This window comes from Coffea arabica, chromosome 4e (assembly GCF_036785885.1).
Source record: "Coffea arabica cultivar ET-39 chromosome 4e, Coffea Arabica ET-39 HiFi, whole genome shotgun sequence".
NCBI classification, from domain to species: domain Eukaryota; kingdom Viridiplantae; phylum Streptophyta; class Magnoliopsida; order Gentianales; family Rubiaceae; genus Coffea; species Coffea arabica.
Genome location: NC_092317.1, coordinates 3,561,663 through 3,587,484, shown reverse-complemented (window position 1 = coordinate 3,587,484; position 25,822 = coordinate 3,561,663). Strand labels below are relative to the sequence as shown.

General features: G+C 37.4%; 4 protein-coding genes and 1 long non-coding RNA gene across 13 annotated transcripts; 4 read left to right on the top strand and 1 right to left on the bottom strand.

Moving 5' to 3' along the window:
- Positions 1-1,045: 1,045 nt before the first annotated feature.
- On the top strand, positions 1,046-2,984 carry LOC113742470 (putative UPF0481 protein At3g02645). Its single transcript, XM_027270304.2, has one exon. It carries the CDS (start codon positions 1,177-1,179, stop codon positions 2,893-2,895), a length of 1,719 nt encoding a protein of 572 aa, XP_027126105.2. The 5' UTR covers positions 1,046-1,176; the 3' UTR covers positions 2,896-2,984.
- Positions 2,985-4,724: 1,740 nt separating this feature from the next.
- LOC113741496 (putative UPF0481 protein At3g02645) lies at positions 4,725-10,333 on the top strand. 4 transcript variants are annotated; one of them, XM_072047212.1, is made up of 3 exons: positions 5,052-5,144; positions 6,580-6,696; positions 7,133-10,333. In XM_072047212.1, exon 3 carries the CDS (start codon positions 8,559-8,561, stop codon positions 10,212-10,214), a length of 1,656 nt encoding a protein of 551 aa, XP_071903313.1. In that variant the 5' UTR covers positions 5,052-5,144; positions 6,580-6,696; positions 7,133-8,558; the 3' UTR covers positions 10,215-10,333. The 4 variants fall into 4 exon arrangements, 3 of the variants coding, with proteins under 3 accessions (XP_071903313.1, XP_071903312.1, XP_071903311.1); XM_072047211.1 differs by lacking the exon at positions 5,052-5,144 and adding an exon at positions 6,223-6,508; XR_011813452.1 differs by having other exon boundaries at positions 4,725-6,696; positions 7,133-7,805.
- Positions 10,334-10,779: 446 nt separating this feature from the next.
- LOC113728782 (uncharacterized) lies at positions 10,780-24,737 on the bottom strand. Of its 4 annotated transcripts, none has more exons than XR_011813451.1 (4): positions 24,098-24,720; positions 22,428-23,221; positions 21,212-21,354; positions 10,780-10,908 (listed from the first exon to the last, which is right to left on the bottom strand). It is a non-coding gene; the product is annotated as an uncharacterized lncRNA (long non-coding RNA). The 4 variants fall into 4 exon arrangements; XR_011813450.1 differs by lacking the exon at positions 10,780-10,908 and adding an exon at positions 20,510-20,739; XR_011813449.1 differs by lacking the exon at positions 10,780-10,908 and having other exon boundaries at positions 20,510-21,354; positions 24,098-24,717.
- LOC113741404 (putative UPF0481 protein At3g02645) lies at positions 12,113-13,995 on the top strand. The gene has a single exon (XM_027268927.2). The coding sequence runs from the start codon at positions 12,238-12,240 to the stop codon at positions 13,873-13,875; it is 1,638 nt and encodes a 545-aa protein (XP_027124728.1). The 5' UTR covers positions 12,113-12,237; the 3' UTR covers positions 13,876-13,995.
- On the top strand, positions 16,002-20,002 carry LOC113741403 (uncharacterized). Of its 3 annotated transcripts, none has more exons than XM_027268926.2 (9): positions 16,009-16,404; positions 16,585-16,781; positions 17,576-17,757; positions 17,857-18,141; positions 18,223-18,281; positions 18,375-18,411; positions 18,484-18,555; positions 19,006-19,330; positions 19,432-20,002. In XM_027268926.2, exons 1-9 carry the CDS (start codon positions 16,278-16,280, stop codon positions 19,810-19,812), a joined length of 1,665 nt encoding a protein of 554 aa, XP_027124727.1. In that variant the 5' UTR covers positions 16,009-16,277; the 3' UTR covers positions 19,813-20,002. The 3 variants fall into 3 exon arrangements, with proteins under 3 accessions (XP_071903308.1, XP_027124727.1, XP_071903309.1); XM_072047208.1 differs by lacking the exon at positions 16,009-16,404 and adding an exon at positions 16,978-17,086 and having other exon boundaries at positions 16,643-16,781; XM_072047207.1 differs by lacking the exon at positions 18,484-18,555 and having other exon boundaries at positions 16,002-16,404.
- Positions 24,738-25,822: the final 1,085 nt, after the last annotated feature.

The following is a 25,822-nucleotide window of genomic DNA, read 5'->3' as shown; positions in this document are numbered from 1 at the left end:
ATTCCACGTTGTCAAACTCGAAGGAAGAATTTGAAAAAAAAAAAAAAAAATCTTTCATGTAGACCTTATTAATTAAGAAGGTAGATAAGTACCAAAAACCCGGGATTTACGTTTAATTGATGACGAATTAAATTCTTGGTAATTAAACCACACTGCAAGGAGGATTAGATTAGATGGTAAGATACGAAAAGTTATAAATAGGAGATATTAGATTTAAAATCTCCTACTTAGAAAAAAAAAAAGAGAAAGAAAGAAAAACCCGCACTGCTCTTGCTAACACGTAAAAATAAACGGGTGGAACCTGGATTTTGATTAGACGAGTATTTTGACCAAACCTTTTTTCTCGTTTTCCTTTTAACTTCTAGATGGAGATATTTAATTAATTATACCAAACGAAAAGAAAATTCATACACACATGTGGGATTATAAAAGAATTGCCACGTTCAAGATTACTAAACATGTGTGCATAAATACATGGGGAAGGTCGGTCAATGGGTTGTTGGGGTAATTGTCAGGACCACATTTTTGACCTTGTTTTCTTCAACAAATTTATGTAATCTTCCATGCATGATGAGGGTGAGAATGGGGACTAAGAAACTACAGTCCCTAACTCCCTATCAATGGATGTATTCCGGTGACTCAATAGCTATTCTTCTTCTTCTTCTTCATCTTTATCTAAAAGTGCGAAAGAAAAACTGATAAATGAACATAGATTATATTGATATTTGGTTAACGGTAGAAGTTCTAACCCAACCTCGAAAGTTTACGCGCGTAGCGTTTGCTGGCTGGCTTTCTACATGGAGGCATAGACAAAAGAAAGACGTCTTGACATCGACAGTCCATCAACTTGAGAAACGGTGTGCCAATTAGTCGGAGGGAGAAATAATGAGCCAATTAGATGAAAGGCTGACTAAAGAAACTATTATCTGCACTGTGAGTTATGACCAAACAAGTGGAATTGCTATATTTGTTCACATGGAAATGCTTGTTCCTCCTCGTGTTGTCTAATTAATTGCTAGTTCTCCTCTTAGAAGCAATCAAATTTGGGATAAGAATGGGAAGTCAGAAGTGGGAATGGCCGTACTCTAATAGTCCATGAAATCATAATCTCCTCTTTTTCTTCTTGCTTTCCATTTTTCGAACGGCAATTAAATACTTCCTCCTCCTGCCTATAGGATGAGCCAATTTACTACAACCAAGTACACCTTCTCCAATATTCCAATGAACGTGGATTCAACCTTGAAGTCCACTTTCGATGAAAATGGTTGGGTTGTTAGAATCAGTCGAAAACTGGACGAAGAGCTTGAAGAAGAAATTGAAATCCCTGTTAGCATCTTTAATGTCCCTAAAACCCTTTTGAATAGCCATCCCATTTCCTATGTACCCCAGCAAATTGCCATTGGCCCGTACCACTATTTTAGTCCCGAGCACTATGAAATGGAGAGATACAAGGTTGCAGCAGCTAAGAAAATTCAGAAAGAGAACCAAAATCTCAAGTTTCATCATGTCGTTGACCAGTTCAAGAGGCACGAGCAAAGGATTCGGGCTCACTATCACAGATACCTCAATCTCAATGGTGAAACTTTAGCTTGGATGATGGCTGTGGATGCTTCTTTCTTGCTTGAGTTCCTGAGAATCTATGCTGTGAAAGAAAGTGAGGTATTGACTCGAATCTCTTCGAGCATGTCACATTTTATCGATGTTGCAGGCAAAAAGTCAGCTCATAATGCTATCCTTAGAGATATTGTGATGCTAGAGAATCAAATTCCACTCTTCCTGTTGAGAAAGGTGTTAGAGTTCCAACTTTCATCACTAGACTTGGCGGATGAGCTGCTGATTTCGATGCTGACCGGGTTCTACGAAGAGATATCTCCATTTAAGGCTATTGGAGAATCGCCAAATCTTGAAGTCATGACCAAGAGTGCTCATTTGCTAGACTTCTTGTACCATACCATCGTGCCCAAATTTGAAGGACCATCTGGGGAAGCAGAAATTGACCAAGAACATGATGAAGTCAAGGAGGGTGAAGAACATTCCTCCCAGAAATCGAGCCATGTCAAAAAACTTCTTGACATGGTGTGGAACGCACTCTCTAAGTTGGATTGCGGTCCGGTACGAATGATTAAAAGTATTTTGCTCTCAAAACCGATTGAAGTTATCTTGAAGTTGCCTTGGACGATTATCTCTACCTTTCCGGGGTTAAGATTGTTGAAACAACCTATCGAAAACTTGTTCTTCCCTCTAAATAAAGAAGAGGGCAAGGCAGAAAATGAAAATTCTAAAGCTGGAGAAAAGTTTGAAAAACCTCCATTGGTGGAGGAAATAATTATCCCATCAGTCACTGAACTTTCTAAGGCTGGGGTTCGATTTGTTCCAACTCATGCAGGCATTTCAAGCATCAACTTTGATGTTAAAACAAAGACTTTTTATCTCCCTGTGGTTTGTTTAGACGTTAACTCGGAAGTGGTTTTGAGAAACTTGGTGGCCTATGAAGCATGCAATGGCTCAGGGCCATTGGTTTTTACTCGGTATACAGAATTGATGAATGGGACTATTGACACTGGAGAGGACGTCAAGTTTCTCAGAGAAAAAGGTATAATTGTGAACCATTTGAAGAGGGATGAAGAAGTGGCGAAACTGTGGAATGGCATGAGCAAATCTATCAGATTGACGAAGGTGGAGCTTTTGGATAAAGCCATTGGAGATGTGAACAAGTATTACAACGGAAAGTTCATAGTAAAATTCAAGAAATTCGTGACAAGATATGTCTTTGAGTCATGGAAATTTTTAACATTTTTTGCTGCAATTCTGATGTTGCTATTGATGTCTGTACAAGCGCTTTGCTCTGTCTATAGCTGTCCTCGAATATTCAATCGGGTCCAAAACTTTCAGTGATTAGCCCTAATGATGTATGGTTGTTGAGAAAGATTGTAGAATTGAAAATTAGTGTGATCTGTTTGCCAAGAAATAAGGATAAAGATTGATGTCATTCCTACCATTTTTAGATTGTTTTATAAAAATGTGGGTCTGTAGCCATGTTTATTTAGTTTTGGATGCTGACTTGCTGTTTGTAGCCGGTTGATGCAAGTATGATACTTTGCACTGGTTCTTTTTGATAAGCCAAGCAGTAATCACAATGATTAGAGTAATACAACCAATAAGTTAATCAATAAATTGCAAGAATCATAGTAATACAAAAATAATATAAATATACATATAAATAGTGGGAGAACAAATTTATATGTAGTAAAATTTAAATTCATAATCTTTAATTCTTGAGATACGCGTTATAATCATAGATTACCTATAAAAGCATGAATTTCCTTCACAACTGTAAAAGCATGAATGCTATTGGCGTATAAGAGCACTCCTCCCTCCTTTTCTTCTATTTTTTTTTTCCATGCCCCCCTCTTTTACAACATGCCATATGTGCATTTTTCTTAATTTAATACTTTATCAGAAAGAAATAATTTGGGAAAAACATGATTACATGTCAAATTCAAATTTTTTGAACATCAACAATTCAATGATCAGATATTTGTTTGGACAGCTGATTATTTTTCCCAAATATATTTGCTTACATCATCATTACAATTTCTAATACACCTTTTTATCTTTCCAATTACCTTTTTATCTCACATATATCACATCACAAAAAGTGCTACAGTAAAAATATCTCAATTAACTTACAATCCAAACAAACATTGTCTTATTCTGTGCTTGCTATACACTCCAAACACTTGTAGCAAAACTAGATGACAAGGCAATAATGGACTGATATCAGTGGCGGATTTAAGGTGGGGGGGGGGGGCACGGGCCTCCACAGTATACATAAAATTTTGATATAATCTCAAGTGTATCCTCAGAGTTTTCTTATAAAGGAAGTGAAAGAATTACGTGGTCTTTTAAGTTGATTTATGAACTAATATTCTAAAAGAATATATGGGTCACAAAGTTCCATTTGACATAAGTTCAAAATGCCTTTTCATTTTAACTTATTTGTGAATATTTTTTTGGTTAAAAACCTAGAAAAAGAGTAGATAAAAAATTTTAGTGTTACTTTTGCCTCCCACTAAAAATTTTTTCTGGTTCCGCCACTAATTGATATTATCATTCTTTTCTTGCAGAGACTTCACCTGAACACTTAAAAAGAGAGAGAGAGAGAGAGAGAGAAAGAGGGTGGAGTCACAAAAGGATTGCCTAACCAACTCAGCTAGTTCAGTTGGCCACCAAAAAAGGGATTAAGTACCTCCTTAGGCACAACTTAGGGATCAAATCCCCTGACTATGTGTCCTTTCCAGAATTTCGTGGAACATGATCACGTGTTATTTATTTCCTTTCAAACCTCTCAATAGATTGGATAAGTTCATCCTCCTCCTTTTTCCCTAATATAGGACCAATTGTGTTGCACTAACAAAAAAAAGGATTGCCTTACCGAAAAATTATTTTCTCATACCCCCAAAATTAACTATTTATTTTTTTTCTTGTGTAGAATTGATACTTTTTTTTTTTGCATAATCCAATTTTTCTTCCACAATTACGTAATTTTTAGTTTGAAAGGGGGGAAAAATTGGAGTGCTTCAGGAATACTTTCAAGAATGTGAAAGTCAAGAGCCAAGTTAATTACCCATACCCGGCCTCTTCCTGGCCCAATCAAATTACCTGAAAACTTTCCGCCCATATCCGGCCCATAAGCTCAAATTTCACAATGCTATCGTACTCGTCTAGTTGTTTTCGCCTCTCTGTAAACAATCAAGAAATGTTTTCTTCAATTTCCTCTCGATTCTATTCCTACAATTTTTCTCACTTTGTTCTCTCCCAACTCCAAATTTTCCTACCCTTCCACACATTTGCTTCCAAAAATCCACTCTCTGTAGCTAAATTCCAGAACTCAACTTCATACTTCAATGAAAAACACCCAAAAACACCATCAAATTCCAATATTTCCGCCAATAAAACCATTCTTAAACCCTCCCCTGACAGCGCACATGAGTTTCTTGATTTCAACCCCACCACAGTTCTTGAAACACTCTCTTCGTACAACAATGACTGCAAAAGGGCATTGGATTTCTTCAATTGGGTGGAAATCCAATGTGGGTTCCAGCACACGACCGAAACTTACAACCGGGTCATTGATATTCTTGGTAAGTTTTTTGAATTTGATATTGCATGGGATTTGGTTGAAAAAATGAGGAAAAGTTCGGCTTTTTCAAAGCCTGATCGAACAACATTTAGGATTCTGTTTAAGCGTTATGTTTCAGCTCATCTTGTCAAAGAAGCTATTGATACTTTTAATAGAATGGAAGAATTTAATTTGAAAGATGAAGGTTCCTTTTCGAATTTGATTGATGCCTTGTGTGAATATAAGCATGTGATAGAAGCTGAAGAATTGTGCTTTGGAAAGAATGGAGATTGTGCTGAAGTGCTAAACTACAAATTGGATACGAAAATATACAACATTATTCTTCGCGGGTGGTTTAAGATTGGGTGGTGGAGGAAATGTAGGGAGTTTTGGGAAGAAATGGATAAAAGGGGTATTCCAAAAGACTTGCATTCTTATTCTATATATATGGATATACAATGCAAGAGTGGGAAGCCTTGGAGGGCAGTGAAATTGTTCAAGGAGATGAAAAGGAAGGGGGTTAAGTTGGATGTAGTGGCGTATAACACACTTGTTCGGGCTATTGGGATTTCAGAAGGGGTAGATGTATCACTTAAGCTTTACCGAGAGATGATTGAATTAGGTTTTCGACCAAATATAGTGACTTATAACACAATTTTGAAGCTTTTGTGTGAAAATGGGAGGTACAAGGATGCGCATAAATTTTTCAATGAGATGTTAAACAAGGGTTGTGAACCAAATGTAAGAACGTATAATTGCTTTTTTGGATGTCTTCAAAAGCCTGGAGAGATTCTAAAGTTGTTTGATAGGATGATTGGAACTGGAGTTCAGCCAACAATGGAAACATATGTCATGCTTATGAGGAAGTTTGGGAGGTGGGGTTTTCTACGACCTGTTTTACTTGTCTGGAAGAAGATGGAAGAGCATGGAGTGAGTCCAAATGAATTTGCTTACAATGCTTTGATTGATATTTTGGTGCAAAAGGGTATGGTTGATATGGCACGTAAGTATGATGAGGAAATGATGGCTAAAGGGTTATCTGCTAAGCCCAGGGTAGAACTTGGGACCAAGCTGATAAGTGGTGGACCTGAAGATGGTTGACTGCACTTCTTGTTTCATGACAAGAAATGTCTATTTTGCAGCTCAAGTGACTGCATCAGTGGATTATGATTGTTCATCTATTGAAAGATGCTGCAATCTTCTTTGCCAAGTGTTATTCTTTAATTTGTGTTCGATGCGTTGATAAACTTACTTTGGTATTTGTGAGTGGACAGTAGATTGAAAGATCTGTGGTGAAAGATGTTTGGCGCAGAGAACATGGGTAGGTGGATCCAAATGCATGAATGGTCTCTTGGGGAATTGGAGGTTTTAAACTGCAATTTCAAGGTCATGGTTCTCCTTTATAAAGCTGAAAGTGTGATCATGAAACTTTGGAGCTGAATGTTCCTGTTTTGCAGTTTTGCTTACCACATCTGGGAGATTGTATTTTCAGTCCCTTGCGTGGAAGACAACTTTGAGATTCTTACATCCCAAGCAGGACGTTCATTTACTAGACCAATGAAGATAAGGCAATGGTAAACATATATTTTCAAATTCAGTTGCTCTTCAATTCAGTATATTGTGCTATGTAAGTGGTTTGATGGAATAGAAGTTTATATTCACTAGTTACTAAGAAATCAATTAAACAAATACGTTAGGGAAAGGTGTAATATTTTCGTGACATTTAAGAAGATCTGTATTTCATACTAGTGGTTTTGACAACTGCAAAATTTAGACCTTGAAATTGGAGCTGCGTCTGATAGTTCTCTGATCAATTTTCAACTAAAGAAAGGTCTGCGGATTTCACAAACAGTGTATGTGCATTTGGACATACTAGCTTCCTAAAATGTAGAAAAGATGGCATCTTCTTTAATAGGTGAAATGGAAGATTCTGAGGAGAAGTTTTATGTTTTTGCTTATGTTCTTAAATGATGAAATATTATGCATTGACTTCTAAATCACTCCATGCAGGTAATCTGTTATTAATCTGTTTCTTTTTTGGGATCTTCAAAAGTCTAATTATGTTCCAGTTGTGTGTGAGTGGCACATCACATGCGGACATGGAAACAGTTTTACGCTTGGCTCGCATGCTAGGGGTAAAAGATTAAGTGGGAGAATTCCGAAAAGCCTGAGAAGTTTCTAGCTATGGATTTTTACTCAATGAAGCAACATGATGCTGTATGAAAGGATGCAATACATCAAGTACCTGCTGCCTGCAGCGCGTGGACATCTATTCTGATAATTTGCTTCGTTTTTGAATCCTACCACATATTTCAGTTATATTCTCTGTATCTTTCTGCAAGAGGAACCACCGAACAGATTTAAAGACAATTTCATTTTAAACATGGTGACATTGTTCTTTTAAGTTGTTTGCTTCTTCGGATGGTTGTCTGGCACATATAAGCTTTTTGGCCGTCTGGCATTATTCATGTGATTGGAACTTTTCTGATTTATGAGGGTGCTTAATCAGAGCAAGTTTTATGTAAATAGTGAAGGTTGTACATAGTTATAGGCGAAAATAAGCCCGTCTTCTTCAGTGTAATGAAGGTAATGGCTCAATGTAACAAGTGGGGTAAATGGAACTGCTGAAGGCATGCTAGAGCAGGGTGATTGGAATATAATGTATTCAAATGAGAATTTATCACCTTTGTTATTTCTCAATCTGCCACAATCTTCAAGCGAATCCCGGAAGGAGAGAACAGGAGAAGAACATTCAGGCAAATAAGATCAAAGGCGGCCTTGGCTTTGGGCCTTGGCAGAAGGCAGCTGCATGCATGTACGGGGATCCTTCTTTTTAGCTCTTGTGGCATTTTCCCAAGGTTGCTTGTTAGAGAGAATGTGTTAAAAAGCTTTTGTTTTATTACAGTATATGCTAAAAAAATAAAAAATTTCCAATAACAAACTACCAAGGAGAAGGGTACTGTTTATCGTTCATTATCTTAGGCTTAAAGTGAAAGAGAAAGGAAAGGCATTGATGGCAGAACAAATGAATATTCTACTAGCAAGTCCATCATTACATTCTGTGATTTAATTGTTATGAACTTGCGTAATATTCCTATGACACAAATTTTTTGTTTTTTATTATTAAATTTAGACTTTTCCAACTCATTTTTTCTTTGTCTTTTTCTTTCATGCGTGCATATGCCGCAGAAGGTGTAGCAAATTCAGACGGTGTATCAAGGAATATGATTATATATTTTACAGGTAAATCAAATGAAACGCATTTTTCACTCTTGGTGGATAACATCTTTACCTATTTATTATATGTTAAGTTCTCTTTGCATTCATTAAAGCTTCATCCTCCAAACCGATCACGAATTAACTCCGCCAGTGAATAAACATCGATTGTCTTCTTGCTTTACAACTCAAAAACAAGAAGTCTATCTGTCCATTCACCATGGATTCAAGCTTGAATCAAAATTTTGATGAGGATCGATGGATAATTCAAATCCGTCGAGCCATTGAGGAAGAGCTTGAAGAAGACAATGATGTACCTGTTAGTATTTTCAATGTCCCCAAAACCCTCAAAGTCAGCGATCCAGATTGTTATATACCCCAACAAGTTGCAATAGGTCCATACCATCATTGGAGATCAGAATTATATGAGATGGAAAGATACAAGCTTGCTTCGGCCAAAAGAACTCAAAAACAAATGCAATCCCTCAAGTTTCAAAACGTTGTGGACCAGCTGGCAAGGTTTGAGCCTAGGATTCGAGCATGCTACCACAAGTACTTAGATTTCAATGGTGAAACCTTAGCTTGGATGATGGCTATGGATGCTTCTTTCTTGCTCGAGTTCCTTCAAGTCTATGCCGCAAAAGAAGGTAAGGTACTAACTAGATTGTCATCAAGAATGTCTCATTTGGTTGATATTGCAGGAAGAAAGTCAGCACACAACGCAATTCTCAGAGATATGGTGATGCTTGAAAATCAAATTCCATTATTTTTGTTGAGGGAAATGTTGGAACTTCAGTTTTCTTCATTGGAGGCGGCAGATAATGTGTTACTGTCAATGTTAATTGGGTTTTGCAAGGAGCTTTTGCCATTTAAGATGATGGAAGAGCTGCCAAAATTTGAAGTGACGGATTATGCACATTTGCTTGACTTCTTGTACCGTGTCATCGTGCCTAAATTAGAAGGGCCATCTGAAATCACTGAAATTGATGAAGAAGGTGAAATCAAAGAAGCGGAAGAAAGTTATTTTGGAAAGTCAAGCCACGTTAAACAAATTGGTTATGTGGTCTGGAACATTATATCAAAGTTGAACAAAGTGTCGGTACGTCTGATCAAAAGAATATTGTTTTCAAAGCCGATTAAAGTCATACTAAAGCTGCCCTGGACGATCATCTCTAATCTACCAGTACTCAGACTCATTAAAGCACCAATTGAGTACTTGTGCTTCTCTCAAGATAAAGAAAATCAAAAGCCAGAAAATAAGAATTTAAACAGCACTAACATCAACAAACCTCCACTGGTGGAGGAAATCGAAATCCCATCTGTAATCGAGCTCTCTAAAGCCGGTGTACAATTTGTACCTACAAATCAAGGTATCTTGAGCATAAGTTTTGACGACAAAATGGCTACATTTTGTCTTCCCAGCATTAGTCTAGACGTGAACACAGATGCGGTCCTGAGAAACTTGGTTGCATACGAAGCTTGTAATGCATCAGGGCCAGTGGTTTTTACCCGTTACACAGAACTAATGAATGGGGTTGTCGATACCGAAGAGGATGCAAAGTTTCTGAGAGAAAAAGGGATTATCCTGAATCGTTTGAAGAGTGATGAAGAAGTGGCAAACATGTGGAACGGGATGAGCAAGTCTGTTAGATTGACAAAAGTTCCATTCTTGGATAAAGTGATTGAAGATGTTAACAAGTATTACAACGGCAGGTGGAAAATTAAGATTGGTAAATTCTTAAAGCATTATGTATTTGATTCGTGGCAATTTCTCACATTAATTGCTGCTATTGTGCTCTTGTTCTTGATGACATTACAAGCATTTTGCTCGGTCTATAGCCGTGCTCGTATATTCCATGTCAAACAAACTCAGTGATTTTTGTAATGTGAATCTGTCCCTGTAAGAATGCTCTGTACTAAAGAACATTTGCGCATGCCAGTTATGAGCAAACACCGGTGACAATACATTCATACCTTGTCCAATTGTTTTTACAATGAAGTGATGATTTTTGGTTTTACCTTATTAACTCAGAACCAAAATGTTCATCTGACATTATTTTCCCTCTTTAATTTACATAAACTTGTAGTTGTGAACCAATATGAATGAATTTATGTAAACAGGTAAAGTTTTCCGATTTTTCCGACAGGCTCGTTTTGAGGAGTTGAGTGAGCTTCTTGATTTTTTTTTTTTTTTTAAAAAGAGAGAGATGAAGATGAACGACCAGATGGTGTCATTTCAAATAGTTCTGTGACTATATACTCTTTAAAATGTAGAAATCAGAAGAAAACAAGAAACTTGTTCCTTGGGACCGGTCTGTTGAAGATAGACCATAACAATCCAAATGAGGCCCACGAATAGCAGTGCATATGGCAATGATAAATGCGGGGAGAAATGTTCGATCCATCTGTATCTGTCCTCCAGAAGCAAAGGAAAGGACTAGGGCTGCAAACCGCGAGCCGCGCGCCTGCCAGTCAATACTCGATCGATCCATCCAAGGTGGGGCCAATCTCATGCGTGTACGGGGATCCTTCTTATCAGCGCTAGTGGCATCTTCCGAAGGTTGCTTCTCCTGGAGGATGTGTTACTGACTGTTAGTACGAACTACCATGCAAGATCAGTGAAGAAATACCCAACACTGTCAATAAGTTTAATTCAACAACTCGCAGAACTACAAAGAAATTTAAAAAAAGAAAGGTAATGCAATGATGCAGTGGCACAATTTTAAAATCAGATCAGTGTCAAGTTTTCGTTTAACATCACATTGGAAGCACAAAACCTCCAATAACAAACTGCTAAGAAGAAGGCTATGGTTTGTCGTTTATTATCTTAGGCTTAAAGGTAGAGAGAAACAAAAGGAATTGATGGTAATATTGCACTGACAAGTTTGTAACCATTATATGCTGTGATTTGATTGTTATAGACGTGCACAATATTCCTATGACCCAAACTTTTTGTTTTTCTACTGTTGAATTTAGACCTTTTGTCTTTTGTATATTCCCGTTTTCCTTGTCTGGAACCGGAAGTAGATGAAAGAACATGGAATGAGTCCAAATGAATTTGCTTTGGCGCTCGCAAAACGCTGTGGTTGATATGGCAAGCAAGTGTGATGAGAAAATGATGGCTAACAGGTTTTTCACGATGCTTTTTCTTTCAGATTAATATAAAACAAAAAAAAAAAGCATAGGAATCGTGGAATGAGGATAGAACTTGGGACCAAGCTGATATTTAAGTGGTGGACCTGAAGATAGTTAATTACAGTCTGTGTTCCATCACAAGGAAATTGCTATTTTGCACCTAAAGTGACTGCGCGAGTGATTCTGCTTGTTCATCTGTTGAAAGAGGCTGCAATCTACTTTGCTAAGCGCTTTTCTTTAATTCGTGTTTTGAATTAATGGCGCTACTTTGTTGTATGTGGGTGGACATTAGAATGAAAGATCTGTGATGAAATATGTTTGAAGCATGGAACTAATCTAAGGTGGATCGATGATTGTCGGTTGAACAAATCACAGCATGTTCTACCACGCACAACGCTGTGATTTAATTGTTATAAACGTGCTTAATATTCGTCTGACCCAAACTTTTTGTTTTCAGTTGTTAAATTTAGACTTTCTCAACTCACTTCCCCAATGTCTTTATCGTTGATACGTGTGTAGGCTGCCAGAAGGTGGGGAAAGTTCTGACTGTGGATCAAGGAATATGATTGGTTATTAGAATGAACCGCAAATGTCACTCTTTGTGGATAACATCTTTATCTATTTATATGTTAAGTTCTCTTAGCATTTCGTTAAAGCTTCATCCTCTAAACTGACCACCATTAACTCCACCATTGAATAAACATCGATTTTCTTTTTTGCTTTACAACTCTGAAACAAGAGTTCTGGCTATCTGCTTATTCAACATGGCTTCAGACTTTGATGAGCAACGATGGGTAATTCAAATACGGTTATCCCTTGAGGAAGAGCTTGAAGAATATAACGATCTACCTGTGAGTATTTTCAATGTCCCTAAAACCCTCACGGTCAGTGCTTTAGATTGTTATGTACCCCAAGTTGTTGCACTAGGTCCATACCATCACTGGAGATCAGAATTATATGAGATGGAAAGGTACAAGATTGCTTCGGCCAAAAGAACTCAAAAACGATTGCAATCCTTGAAGTTCCAAGACGTTGTGGACCAGCTGGCAAGGTTTGAGCCTAGGATTCGAGCATGCTACCACAAGTACTTAGATTTCAATGGTGAAACCTTAGCTTGGATGATGGCTATGGATGCTTCTTTCTTGCTCGAGTTCCTTCAAGTCTATGCCGCAAAAGAAGGTAAAGTACTAACTAGACTATCATCAAGAATGTCTCATTTGCTTGATCTTGCAGGAACAAAGTCAGCACACAACGCAATTCTCAGAGATATGGTGATGCTTGAAAATCAAATTCCATTATTTTTGTTGAGGGAAATGTTGGAACTTCAGTTTTCTTCATTGGAGGAGGCAGATAATCTGTTAATGTCAATGTTAATTGGGTTTGGCAAGGAGCTTTTGCCATTTAAGGTGATGGAAGAATTGCCAAAAGTTGAAGTGACAAGTTATGCTCATTTGCTAGACTTCTTGTACCGTGTGATCGTGCCTGAATTACAGGGACCATCTGAAATCACCGAGATTGATGAAGAAGGTGAAATCAAAGAAGCTGAAGAAAGTTACGTAGGAAAGCCTAGCCAAGTTAAACAACTTAGCCATTTGGCCCGGAAAATCCTCTCAAAGCTGAGCATATCCCCGGAGCTTCTGATTAAAAGAATATTTCGTTCAAAGCCCATTAAAGTCATATTAAAGCTGCCCTGGAAGTTCATCTCTAAACTTCCTGTACTCAAACTCATTAAAGCACCAATTGAAAACATGTGCTTCTCCGCAGATAAAGGAGGTCAAAAGCCTGACAATTTGAACAGCACCAACATCAAGAAGCCCCCGCTGGTGGAGGAAATCACAATCCCATCTGTAACTGAGCTCTCTAAAGCCGGTGTAAAATTCATGCCTACAAATCAAGGCATCTACAGCATAAATTTTGACGACAAAATGGCTACATTTCGTCTTCCCAAGATATGTCTAGATTTGAACACAGGGGTGGTCCTGAGAAACTTGGTTGCATATGAAGCTTGCAATGCATCAGGGCCATTGGTTTTTACACGTTACACCGAATTATTGAATGGGATTATTGATACCGAAGAGGATGCAAAGTTTCTCAGAGAAAAAGGGATTATTCTAAATCATTTGAAGAGTGATGAAGAAGCGGCGCACCTGTGCAATGGGATGAGCAAGTCTGTGAGATTGACGACAGTTCCATGCTTGGACAAAGTGATTGAAGATGTTAACAGGTATTACAATAGAAGGTGGCAGATTAAGATTAGTAAATTCTTGAAGCATTATATATTTCGTTCGTGGCAATTGCTCACACTAATTGCTGCTATTGTGCTCTTGTCGTTGACGACATTACAAGCATTTTGCTCGGTCTATAGCTGTTCTCGTGTATTTCGTATCGACCTAGATGAGTGATTTTTGTTATGTGAATCTGTACCTGTAAGAACGCCATTCTATTTTGGTGTGTACTATACTCAAAGATATATTTAGGCGAACCAGTTATGAGCAAATAGTAGTGATACCACATTCATGCCATGTCCAATTGTTGTTACAATGAAGTGATGATTTTTGGCTTTGCCTTATTCAAAACGAAAAATTTTCATCAGACATCGTTTTCGCTCTTTAATTTACATAAACTTGCAGTTGACATGAATTCATGTGAACAGCTAGGGTTTTCCAGTTTTGACCACACAATCTCAAATCTAAGTGGTGATTCTTGGTATTAATTAACTGCAACGGAAACTTGAGTGGAGGAGCTACTCAGGTGTTAGTCCTCACAATCTCTCATAATCACATGGTGACGATATTTTACTCTTTCTATCTCTCTCTTTTTGTAAATCCTTCAAGAAAAAACTCACGACGAATTGAAATTTGAAACTATATGCAGCTATATGCTTCATCATTTGTTCAAGTTTATTTTTGTTGGACAAAGAGCAATTCTCCAAGTTGAACTCGTCTTTTTTTTTTTTTTGTTTTGGTTGCCGGTGGGAGGAGAAGCTCAAATTGAATTTAAAAAAAAAAAAATAGAAGGAAGAACAAATCAAGAAACATAAGCGTGGAGACTGGTCTATTGAGGACAGACCAAAACAATCCATCCATTTGAGGGTCACGAATAGCAGTGCATATGGCAATGATAAATGTGTGAACCAAATGGTTCGATCCATTAGTCATCCAGAAGTAAAGAAAAGGACCTGCAAGCGGGCCCAATTTCACCAAGAAGTTTGACTTACACATTTCTCCACAAGACAACCCGGCTGCTTCTTTTTTTCCCGTAAAGATGCTTATCCCTAGAAAACTTGCGCTGCTATGTTAATGGTTCTGGGAAATACAAAAGAAGAAATCTTAGCAAGTGATTGATTTTGGCACAAGTATTATTCTTTTTTTTTTTTTTTCCCTTTTGTAAACAAGCTTTACCCGTAAAGAACTTGAACTACTACTTTATTGGTTTTCATATTTTAGAGATTCAAACAAATCTGAAAAAACAAAAGATGAGATCTCAGGCATTATTTTTACTTTAATACTAAAACCTGCAATTGATAGGGATCTTGGTAATCAGTATATTATATATATAATATGATTTGGTGCTAGGTGCCAATCAAGTAATCAACCCTCTGTATCTTCCTCCCCGTCCACTTCAGAACAAATATTTGGTCTTTAGTGTTTTTTTTACTTCTGTCTTATGCAGAATTCAAGCACATTGCCTATGAAGACTTGGATTGTATGTACAAACCTTTAATTTGGTTAATCCTGTCTTGAGGCTCTGGCCAAAGTTTCCTTCATATAGGAAAATTCAATTTTGTAAAAATTCAATCTTGACATAGGTTGAAACCCTTAACCAATCAAATGAAAAATCGAAAAATAGAGAGCCATAACCAATCAAATGAAAAAAATCTGTTAGTACAAAATAATTAGGTTGAAGGCATTTCTTGTCCTAAATAGCACGCGAAATGCTATTTATCCCTTCCTCAGTGCATAAGGAAAGAATAAAAAACCTCAATCTCCAGTTCCAGTGATATCTATTTTATTCCTAGAATGATGGTGTCCCATTCTATTTATTCATTTTCCTTTCTCTCTCGAGGCTAAACGTTAGAACATTCAACAACTTGACTCTAAATCTAATTGTTTCCCTCTCCTTGTATGAATTTTCACTAAGAATTTTTCAGAGAGAAACTTTTTTCTGGTCTAGGGTTGGGTACCAAATAGGTTTACCTGTGCCAATCTTCCAAATAGGTTTACCTGTTTTTTGGTACCATGTAGAAACTTACACTAGGTGCTGTTTGACCCCCAAAAAAAAAAAAGCTATATACGAAAAATCATTTGCAAGTCATGCAAACGACAACAATGGAGGGACAGGTAGCCGTTCCTGTGGATATTGGACAGTTGAACCGTGTTTGGAATTAAAATAGGACAGGAAAACCGAACAAGACTAGTAGTGGCATCCCATAATTCCCATTGAGGATCCAAAACACGGAAGAGTAAAAGCTGTAAGCACGTCTTTCTTCGTGTAATCCCAGCTCCCCACGTGGTGGTTGCTACTTGGTATTGTCTATTGTCTATTGTCTAGCCTGTCCTACGTACTAGGTTGCACTTCTTAACCGTTATATTCTAAATAGGTTATCTCCTCCGGCTTACGGCTTAGGAGTTAGGACCCTCCCCTTCTGGAATGTATATTTTCTCCTCTCTGTGCATATAACCCATGAAGCGGTCTCATTAAAGATACCTTCCATTTATTAGCCACCATCCTATATCTTTCGTGAATACATAAATTTTCCTCTAATTAGTAACTGTAACAGTTAGGAAAGTTTCAAGCGAGCGCCATGGTCTCTGCCAGGCCAACTTTTTATGTTCTTCTTCTTATTGTGCCAGCCTTCTTGTTAATCTCCTCGACTTGCTCTGCATCAACTACATCTGGGGTGGAAAGGGTTCAAGTCAGGCGTTTTGCGGGTAAAATCTGGAGTCCATTTTGATCAGTTTTCAAGTTCTGCTCTGTAACTTTTGTGGCCATGCAGAAGGATTTTTCTTGTTTGCATTTTTGCAGAATTTGTTTGTACTCGGCAAGAGGACGTATTTTTGTTACTGAACATTATTTTTTTTCTTTCGTTTTTCATTGCTTACTATGACTAGGTGGAGCAAATGAGGTTAATCATGGTGTCGTTTCATGGGGGAGTAAGACTAGGACTAAGAGATCTGTTTTGGAAGGGAGAAACGGAGGAAACTCATCTCTGGTATTGGCTGCCGAGAGAACGCGCAGAAAAGATCCACTTGACAATTTGAATTACTATACTGGTGGATGGAACATCACCAATAAACATTACTTTGCTGTAAGTTTTTTTTTTCTTTTTCTTTTTTGATTGAACTCTGCCCTTTATATTCCATTTTTATACGTTTCAAATATAGTTTCTCTAATTTTGTTGCTGTTTCTTTGATAACTTGCCATTCTTCACTGTTTTCCTCTTGAATTATGGCAATAATTTGTGATTGTCTTCCCTTGATTCTGTTTGATTGACAATGTTCCAGCGAATATTAGTGTTGATGAAGATACAATGTTAAACAACCATTCCTCCTCCAGTTCTGAGTCCTTCAAATTCCAATGACTTCAAAGTGCATATCTCCAGAGAGAGAGAGAGTAATCCAACCCCTCCCTCCTTTCATTTACCTTTTAATAGTCAACTACAGGGCAGCTGAGGAGCAAAAAATGGAAAAAGAATAGTGCACTAATAGCTTCTGAATCTTTACTTTTGAATTTTGCTTCTAATATTGCTCAATGATGCTAACCTTTTCTTTTTTTTATTTTTTCAATTTACAATCTGATTGGCAAAGGAAACAACCTTTTCTTTTTTTCATTTGGTTGACTGGCATCTACTGTCTCTTGTTCTTTAACTTCTGTAGTTTTTAATAGACGTCAACGGTTTCTTAATTCTAATCTATCACCTGAAGGGTTACTTATGGTGCACCAGTGCTCTTTACAATACTCTTCCTTGCAGTTGTATTGAATTTGCTTCAAATTTGCAATCTTTTAAAATTGGAAATCTGGCCCTTTTCCTTTTCTTTGTTTTGATTGTTGCCTAATTCCGAAATATTCTTTTCTTTCTGTGTCTACTTACTTTTCGTGCAGTCAGCGGGTTTTACTGCTGCTCCTCTGTTTCTAGTAGCTGCAATCTGGTTTGTTGCAATTGGCCTTTGCATGCTGTTAACCTGTATCTGTTTTTGCTGCTTCGGGGGACGAAGTTATGGATACTCTCGAACTGCTTATGCACTTTCTCTTATCTTACTCTCATTATTCACCATTGCTGCAGTGTAAACATCTCTGCCTTCCCTCAATTACCTGGTTCTTTCTCACAGTTGATGGCTGATTCTTTGTATGTACTGAAGTTGAGTTTCCATTTTCTGCTTCAGCGTCGGTTCTGTTGTCCTTTACACTGGACAGGGAAGATTTCACAATACTACAACAGAGATATTGAAGTATGTTGTGAGACAAGCAGATTCAACAGTTTACAACCTTATGAATGTGTCAGACTATCTTACTGCTGCTAAGCAGGCTGGAGTAGAGAATGTATCTCTACCTTCAGATGTCCAAAACCGAATTGACCAAGTTGATGCCAAAATCAAATCCGCTGCAAGCACTCTTAAAAGCGAAACTGACAAGAACAGAAATAGGATAAATGACATTCTGGATGTTGTGTAAGTATATTAATAGGATCCTTCGTTTTAATTTATCAGGTTCATCTTGTAAATTTACATAAAAGCTTATTCCCCCTGCAGGAGGAAGATTCTAATTATAGTTGCTGCGGTCATGCTTGCTGTGGCTCTTCTTGGGTTTTGTAAGCCTACTGCTTTTTTTCAGTCAAGTTTTTAAGTTTAATTAATTAGTCACGATCTAGCCCTCACACCAACTCCGCAATCATGGGTTGCAGTATTCTCCATCCTTGGCTTGCAGTGTCTTGTATGCATGTAAGTGCCATTATTTTCCCCTTTGACCCTGTGAATAGTTTAAGTTTTATGACTTTTAAAGTTTTTGTGCAGCCTTGTTATCCTTGGGTGGATTTTGGTCGCCGTCACATTTATCTTATCTGGCGTCTTTCTTGCTCTATACAAGTGAGTCAATGGAAATGAAATAAGGAATTTCCATTTCATTGTTTTCTGTGTATGTGTTTCCGTCTTCCTTTAGGGGCTTAGAGCACCAATTTACCGCTGGAAGAGTTGTTTATTGAGTAGATAGTTCTTGAGCATATCTTCTCAGGAAATGAATCTAAAGTAAGCAGGAAAAGCAAAGTTCTGAGGATCAAAAAAATGTAAGAAATCAGCCTCGAGAAATTGTGAATCACTGAAACAAAAGCATGAGCAGTGCCCATAAACACACCCTAGAAGTTGTAGAATGTCACTATATCAGCATTCAAGAGAAGGCCACGATTATGTTTATCAATTTACAGACTATCTTCCCTCTTATTTTATCCATGGTCCTCCACTCTATTACTACTACATTTGCGCAATTGCTATTGATTCCACCTGCCATAATATATACTTTCCTACTGCTTTTCTTTCAAGTATTGCGGGCGACACGTGTGTTGCAATGGATCAATGGAACAAGAACCCGACTGCTCATACAGCACTGGATGATATACTTCCCTGTGTGGATACTACTGCTGCTCAAGAAACCTTGTCCGAGAGCAAAACCGTCACTTTTCAATTGGTTGGGGTAGTTAATGGGCTCATTGCAAATGTGTCCAATGTGAATCTACCACCTGCGGCTGGACGTTTGTCCTACAATCAATCCGGTCCTCTGGTGCCTCTACTTTGTAATCCGTTCAATCCAGACAAGACAGCGCGGAAATGCGCAGCCGGCGAAGCGGACCTCACCAATGCAACGCAGGTACTGTGATTCCCCATCACATTAATTAAACAGCTGACTGCTGTGAATGCAATGAAGTTAGATGCATCTGATTTTACGGACACGTAAGTGGTTGAATGCAGGTTTGGAAGAATTATGTGTGCCGGGTCTCGACGAACAATGTTTGCACGACCGTGGGTCGTTTAACACCTTCAATGTATCAGCAGATGTCTTCTGCTGCCAATGTGAGCTATGGTCTGTATCATTACGGCCCCTTCCTGACCGACCTATTGGACTGCACCTTTGTTCGCGACACCTTCAATAGGATTCACGACGACCATTGTGATGATCTAAAGCGATTCAGTAAATGGATTCATGTTGGTTTGGCATTGGTATCAGCTGCAGTAGCACTATCTTTGATCTTTTGGCTACTTTATGCAAGAGAAAGGCGTCACAGGAAATATACCAAGCTGGTTGATGCAAGATCTCATCAAGATTCCTACGAGAGCAAGGGGCCACGCTAAAGCTCCACCATATTACTTTAGGTTTGTGATGATGGTTCATTCATTTGTACGGTCATTTCTTCTGTAAATAATGTCTGGGATTTCCACATTGCCAATGTTCTGGAATAGGATTTTTTTTTTTTTTAGGTTACTTGTGTTTAAGCCAGATGATGCTAGTGCAGGTTTACTCAGTATTTTTGTGTTTGGTGAATGTGGTGTGCTGGTGGTACTTGTTTTTAACATTTTTTTATTTTTCCACATTTAGAACAACAAACTTCTTGATTACAAGTTTATAACTCCTTCAAAAGTCTAAACTTCGCTTGTATGACATAAAAATGAGCTAAGTTAATTAAACTATTTCTTATCATATCTAAAATTCTAAACACGTAAAAGTCCACAGCCACCTTTAATCCTTGATGAACTAAAGCCAAAGCTTTCTCAATAGGCACAAAACTGATTACAGGAGCTAATTTCCAATCTCAAATCTTACCTAGTGATCTTTCTCTCCTTGGATTAGGAGTAATGCTAATTGGTGCATTGCACAAAGAGGGATTTTAGTGATCATATTGTCTGAATTATGTTATGTGGCGTGTGAGACCAGGACCAAATTTGGGGCCTGCAAGAGTTGAGTCAGTATCATCTTGTTTCTCAACCATGGGAGGATCCAATTCAAACAAAAACAATAATGAAAAATCCCTCTTCATCATGGACGACCAAGTAGTCTTTAATTGTATCTGGTTCTTTGAGGATTAAGATATGTAAACCACCAAACCAAATTACTATCATCACACGTCACATCGTAATCTTCAATTGTTAGATTAACAACACTAATACTAGAATCCAAGTTAATCACTACTGTTTACACCAAACAAAGTATTTATTCCTTTATATAACAATATATAAGGCGTGAGGTTGAACCACTGCCTAATCTTCCGCCAACTATGATACCTGCAAAGCGATAGCCATGATGGAAACAAAAGCAGCTAGCGGCTTTGTTTGGAAATCAAATTTTTTCAAATAATATTTCATCTTCATCATAAACATATTTTTTAATTTACTTTTTTATATTTCCAATCACTATTTTATCTCATATACATCGCATCACAAAAAGTGCTATAATAATTATTTCAAATAATACTCTATCCAAACAAACCCGCCGGACCTAACTGGTTTGACAGGACCTAACTGGTAGTTGTAGTGTAACTAATTAATAATTTTAATCGTGCATTCCAAGGGGGCTAGAACAGGGATGGAAAATTGAGTGAAAAGGATTTTTAAAAAAAAAAAAAAAAGGTATGATTGTGGCGGAGAGTGATAAATTGTATTTGACACATGTACTTCTATCTAATGGATTCCATTTGTGCTGAATGAATTGCTGTCAAGCAGAATATAAATAATAATTAAATATAGCATTACATACCTTAATAGACAATAGCCACTTTCCACCACGCATCTGCAATCAAAGACTGACGACACGAACTTCCCATGACAATAGATCCATCGCATCATGCAAACTCTTCCACTAACTAAGTTAATCATGTCATTATTTTGATGAAGAGAGTGCTGCAAGAATGCGTATGAGAGTCGATTTACCATACTTCTTCTTAATATAATGACAATTTTGACCACTTGAATTAACTCTTCCAAATACCACTACTGCAGCACTACTGCTTGGCACAATTTGTACAAAAATAAATATGACACATGGCTTTGCCACATGGGATCCGGTGTTTGGTGACCAGCAAGATGTAGTGGGATTAACTACCCATAGTATTGGTTCAATACAATGTGTGAAAATTACTATATACGATTTAAAAGTAAACTTTAAGAAGAATAAAAAAAAGGACTTAACTCCAAACCTTGGAATGATGAAACTGGAAATTTAGATATAAAATACTAATGAAGAGCATCTGAATCTTCATCAATTGATTAAGTTGGGTTAACTTCGTGAAACAACTTTCAGGAATTGTGGGTATTTGGGCCGGCAAGAAAGTCTCTAAGGTCGATATTGAAAGGGAAAAAATTGGAATACAAGTAAGGGTGCGTTTGGTTCAACAGAATTGGAATTGAATTGGAATTGAAATTCTATAGAATTAAAATTCTATGAATTGGAATTCCAAAACATTGGAATTCTTTTGTTTGGGAAATACATAGAATTGATATAGAATTCATTTGGAATTCCAAATTCTTTGTTTGGATGAGAGAAGAATTCATTAAAAATTAGAATTGTTTCCAACTAACATTTCCTTACATAAAAAATTTCTTCTTTTTTACTATATAATAATTTTTTAACATTTAGCTAATTGTTACTAAAGCTTTAAGGAAAAAGCCAATTAGTGCCCTTAATAATTTATTTTTTTTCTTGCATTTAACTAATTGTTACTAATGCTTTAGAGAAAAAAAACAAATTAGTTCCTTTTCTACAAAAAAAAAAAAATTTGATCAGAAAGCCAGCAAATCAGCAATAAACAGCCAATCTAGCACTAATCAATATTCAGAGTGCCAATTTCTTATCGCACAGGTACAAATATACCAATATGATTGTGCTGGTAGTAAGATTTCCATAATAACCAAAAAGGACTGGGCAAGTACATGATCCAAACAACAGGCATCATTTGGTTTAGGTAGCTTTATACCTTGTGAAACTGAAAACCATGAACTGAGCCAATTCCAGTCTGGAGAGTGAACGTCAATGAGCAATACAAAGAGACCTCCTAATATCTTCACAACTCATAGCACTTCTCCTATTCAGTTATGAAAATGCATATCATAGAATCACATGACGGAATTCAGTGGTGGAGGCCATCAGAATGCAAGTTCATTTATGTTAGCCTCTACTGAGTTTAAGAAGTGGAAGGTTCATGGTGATGCCTTGACCAATGCGGCAATTTAGAATATTTTGTGCATGTCATGTAGATGGTGTAAGATGCTCTAATCATTGTTTGGTCTCCTTACACAAGTCCTAACTCTAACCCCAACTCTGTATGGAGGAGCTTTGACCAGCAGCAATAATGTTGAAAATCTACTACTAGTCTAACCTTGGATCAGTAAGAGCATAATCATTTATATCCATTTACAATGAAACCAATTGTAAAAAGCACTTATTGAATTAACTCTGCTAGCTTGGTAGTGATTATAACCAATTACCAATCCAAAACTAGTAGCCGTAAAATACAAAATAATGTTATTAAACTAACAGGAACAGAGAGTGATTAAACTAGTAGTTCCAATAATGTTTGATTAGATAGAAACAGATGATTCTCTAATCATGCCAAATATATGAAAAGCTATCTGAAAGTTGAATTAAACGAGGAACAGAACCACAAGTACCTTACGTAGTTTGCAACTAAGACAGGATCAAAGTCACAGCGGGCATCCTTTACATCAGGTGACCATTTTTCCTTCAACACCCCAGTGACAATCACATCATCTGAAATCAAGCTTACGCAGATCATTTACATAATCACACCACAAATGTGCACTTAATGTACATATGACAGCATAACTACAACACAGATGTGCACTTACGCAGATCATTTACATAACCACAACACAAATGTGCACATAATGTACATATGACAGCATAACCAGGAAATAAAAAGATGTCAAATTCTCATATTCCTGTGACATATTTCTCTGGAATTAAAACTGCGTAGTCATCATATACTTGTAAGGAAAAAGCTCTAAGTGAAGATCAAAATATTTATGCTACTGATTTATTTTTCTTTCTTCCCTTTTGGCCTGACTTCTCTTATGAACCTTGTGGTCGACCAAATACTCGGTTGGAGAAGGCAATCATTATTACCACATGGAAAGAAGCACAAATTGATTTTTTACTCCTATTTAAAACTTCAGAAAGTTCCCAAGTGGTGGATATGATATTACTGGATTTGCCCATTAGCATGGATGGTTTATAGACTAATTGCATACCAATATGGTGACGTAGAAGACACCATTGAAGTCCCTGGGATGTCCTCTCACCCAATGATTAAAGACTACATCAAAAAGCATTTTGGATATGATTCAGAATTATGGCTTTGTAGCTATAGTAATGGTGGCTTTTGCGGTCTTATTTGCTTTCATGTACTCCTACTGCACCAAGAGATTAAACTTCCAAACTAGGTAGAACAAGCCATGTGTCAAACTTACTTTTCTGGAAGTTTTGCCTTCATTTACTCCTATTTTTCTGGATTTTGAGATGGCACATTGAAACAGAACAAACCGTGGCAATGTGTCAAATGAAACAAGGCTTTGTAACAAAGCCCATAACCAATGATTAATTAAAAAATTTCAAAGATGAAGTTACCTTTCACAAGCCCTAAGTATTTCTGAAATTTGGGGAAAGCAAAAGAGCTGAAGGAGAGAACCCAGAAAGTAAGGATGAGAGGAATAAAGGTGACTGCAGCAGAAATGGAGGAGTGGCAGAGGTAAGTGTGGAGACGGAGCGAAAAAAATTGGACAGAGTAGGTCTTGCGATTGGCGAGCTGATGGGTGAAAGGGTGGCGGGAGTGGAGAAGGATGGAGGGAGTGGCCGGAGGATTGGAAGGCGGAGAGGGAGACGGTGGTAGGAGACGTAAAATGTTATAGTGGAGGTGGAAGCGATGATGGAGGAGGGGCACCTGTGAGGCTCTGCAAGCGATCGGGACAAAGAGACGTCTTTGTTTCTTGCAACTTTATGTTTGACCCGGTTATAATTTTTACCCACATTTGATCCGCGTGTAAACCCGTTTCTTAGGATTTGGTGTGGAATTGGAATTAGAATTCTTTTGATCCCATAAAGAATTCAAGTCATGGAATTGGACCCCCATAGAATTCAGATTCAATTCTAATTCTTTGAGTGGAGCAGAATCCAAACAACAGAATTGGAATTGGAGCCTCAATTCCAATTCTAAACTCCAATTCCATGGGGAACCAAACGCACCCTAAGTGTTGTTGTTAAGCAAATGGCATCGTGGACAATTCATTTCCGACAATAACTGACACCACTGGGGTCAAATTAGCCCACAGACTTCACCGCGTTTGCCTACTACGTGTCATCTGGCGACGCAGCATACAATTCTACGTTGTTGTTGTTGACGCCAAGCTCGGTGCTCCATCTGACAGAAACTTCCAAAAAATTGACGCCTACAGTTATACAAAGTAGCCGTTTGGCCAACGCCTAAAGAGAGACAGCTGACTCCGTCGTCATTATCCCCTCACTTTTGAAAATATTTTTCTTTTCTTTTTTTTTTAATAAGGAATTCCAATTGTTTCTACGAGCCAGGACGCATCTGGATACGATAGGTCGTCTACAGAGATACTTATAAATGATTATCGGCTCAATTTTCATATTACTTTGTAAGACATATCTGGAATGGTAGATTACTTATAGAAATACTCGTAGATTGTTGTCAACTCAATTCTGATATATCATCAGCTGTGAAATAATTTATTTTTATTAATTGAATCAACTTGCATGAGTTATCTTTCTTTTCTTTGGTGCCCACCATTTTCTTGTGCTTTTAAGGCAATTGAGTGCCAAATGTCGATTCCACTGCGTAAGAGGGTGGTCCTCGTTTCATTTTCATGGAAGGAGGCCGTTTCTTAGTTGTAAACTTGAATCATGATTAAATACGAAAGTGACCAATAGTTAGAGTGAAAAGGAAGGATTAAAGGAGACAAGATATGGATTAACATCGAATTTTATGAGTTAACCCTTGCCACTCTATAAACATTTTATTATTAAAAGACATAACTATCAGCCTACATAGATAAACCCAAATCCCTAACCTCATGAAAACGGAGTTTCCTATTATTTTAGTTTGGTTAGTGGTTAACCTTGCTGTGGGTCAAGTACAATTCACTGGGGAACAATCTGGAGTTAAATGATTGAAGAAATGTTTCAAAGAGAAATGATTGAAGAAGGGAAATATCTGGAATTAAATGTTTCAAAAAGAAATGATTGAAGAAGGGAAAAGCCAAAAAAAAAAAACCTTTGGAGTTGCAAAAAAAGTTTAAAAGAACGAAATTTAAGGAGTGCATGAAGTTTTTT

Excerpts from the sequence above, each read along its gene's own strand:
- LOC113742470 (XM_027270304.2), top strand. The coding sequence starts at position 1,177 with ATGAGCCAATTTACTACAACCAAGTACACCTTCTCCAATATTCCAATG.
- LOC113741496 (XM_072047212.1), top strand. The coding sequence starts at position 8,559 with ATGGATTCAAGCTTGAATCAAAATTTTGATGAGGATCGATGGATAATT.
- LOC113741404 (XM_027268927.2), top strand. The coding sequence starts at position 12,238 with ATGGCTTCAGACTTTGATGAGCAACGATGGGTAATTCAAATACGGTTA.
- LOC113741403 (XM_027268926.2), top strand. The coding sequence starts at position 16,278 with ATGGTCTCTGCCAGGCCAACTTTTTATGTTCTTCTTCTTATTGTGCCA. Across the intron at positions 16,405-16,584 it reads TCAAGTCAGGCGTTTTGCGG|GTGGAGCAAATGAGGTTAAT; the intron begins GTAAAATCTGGA and ends TACTATGACTAG. Across the intron at positions 17,758-17,856 it reads TTATTCACCATTGCTGCAGT|CGTCGGTTCTGTTGTCCTTT; the intron begins GTAAACATCTCT and ends TTTCTGCTTCAG.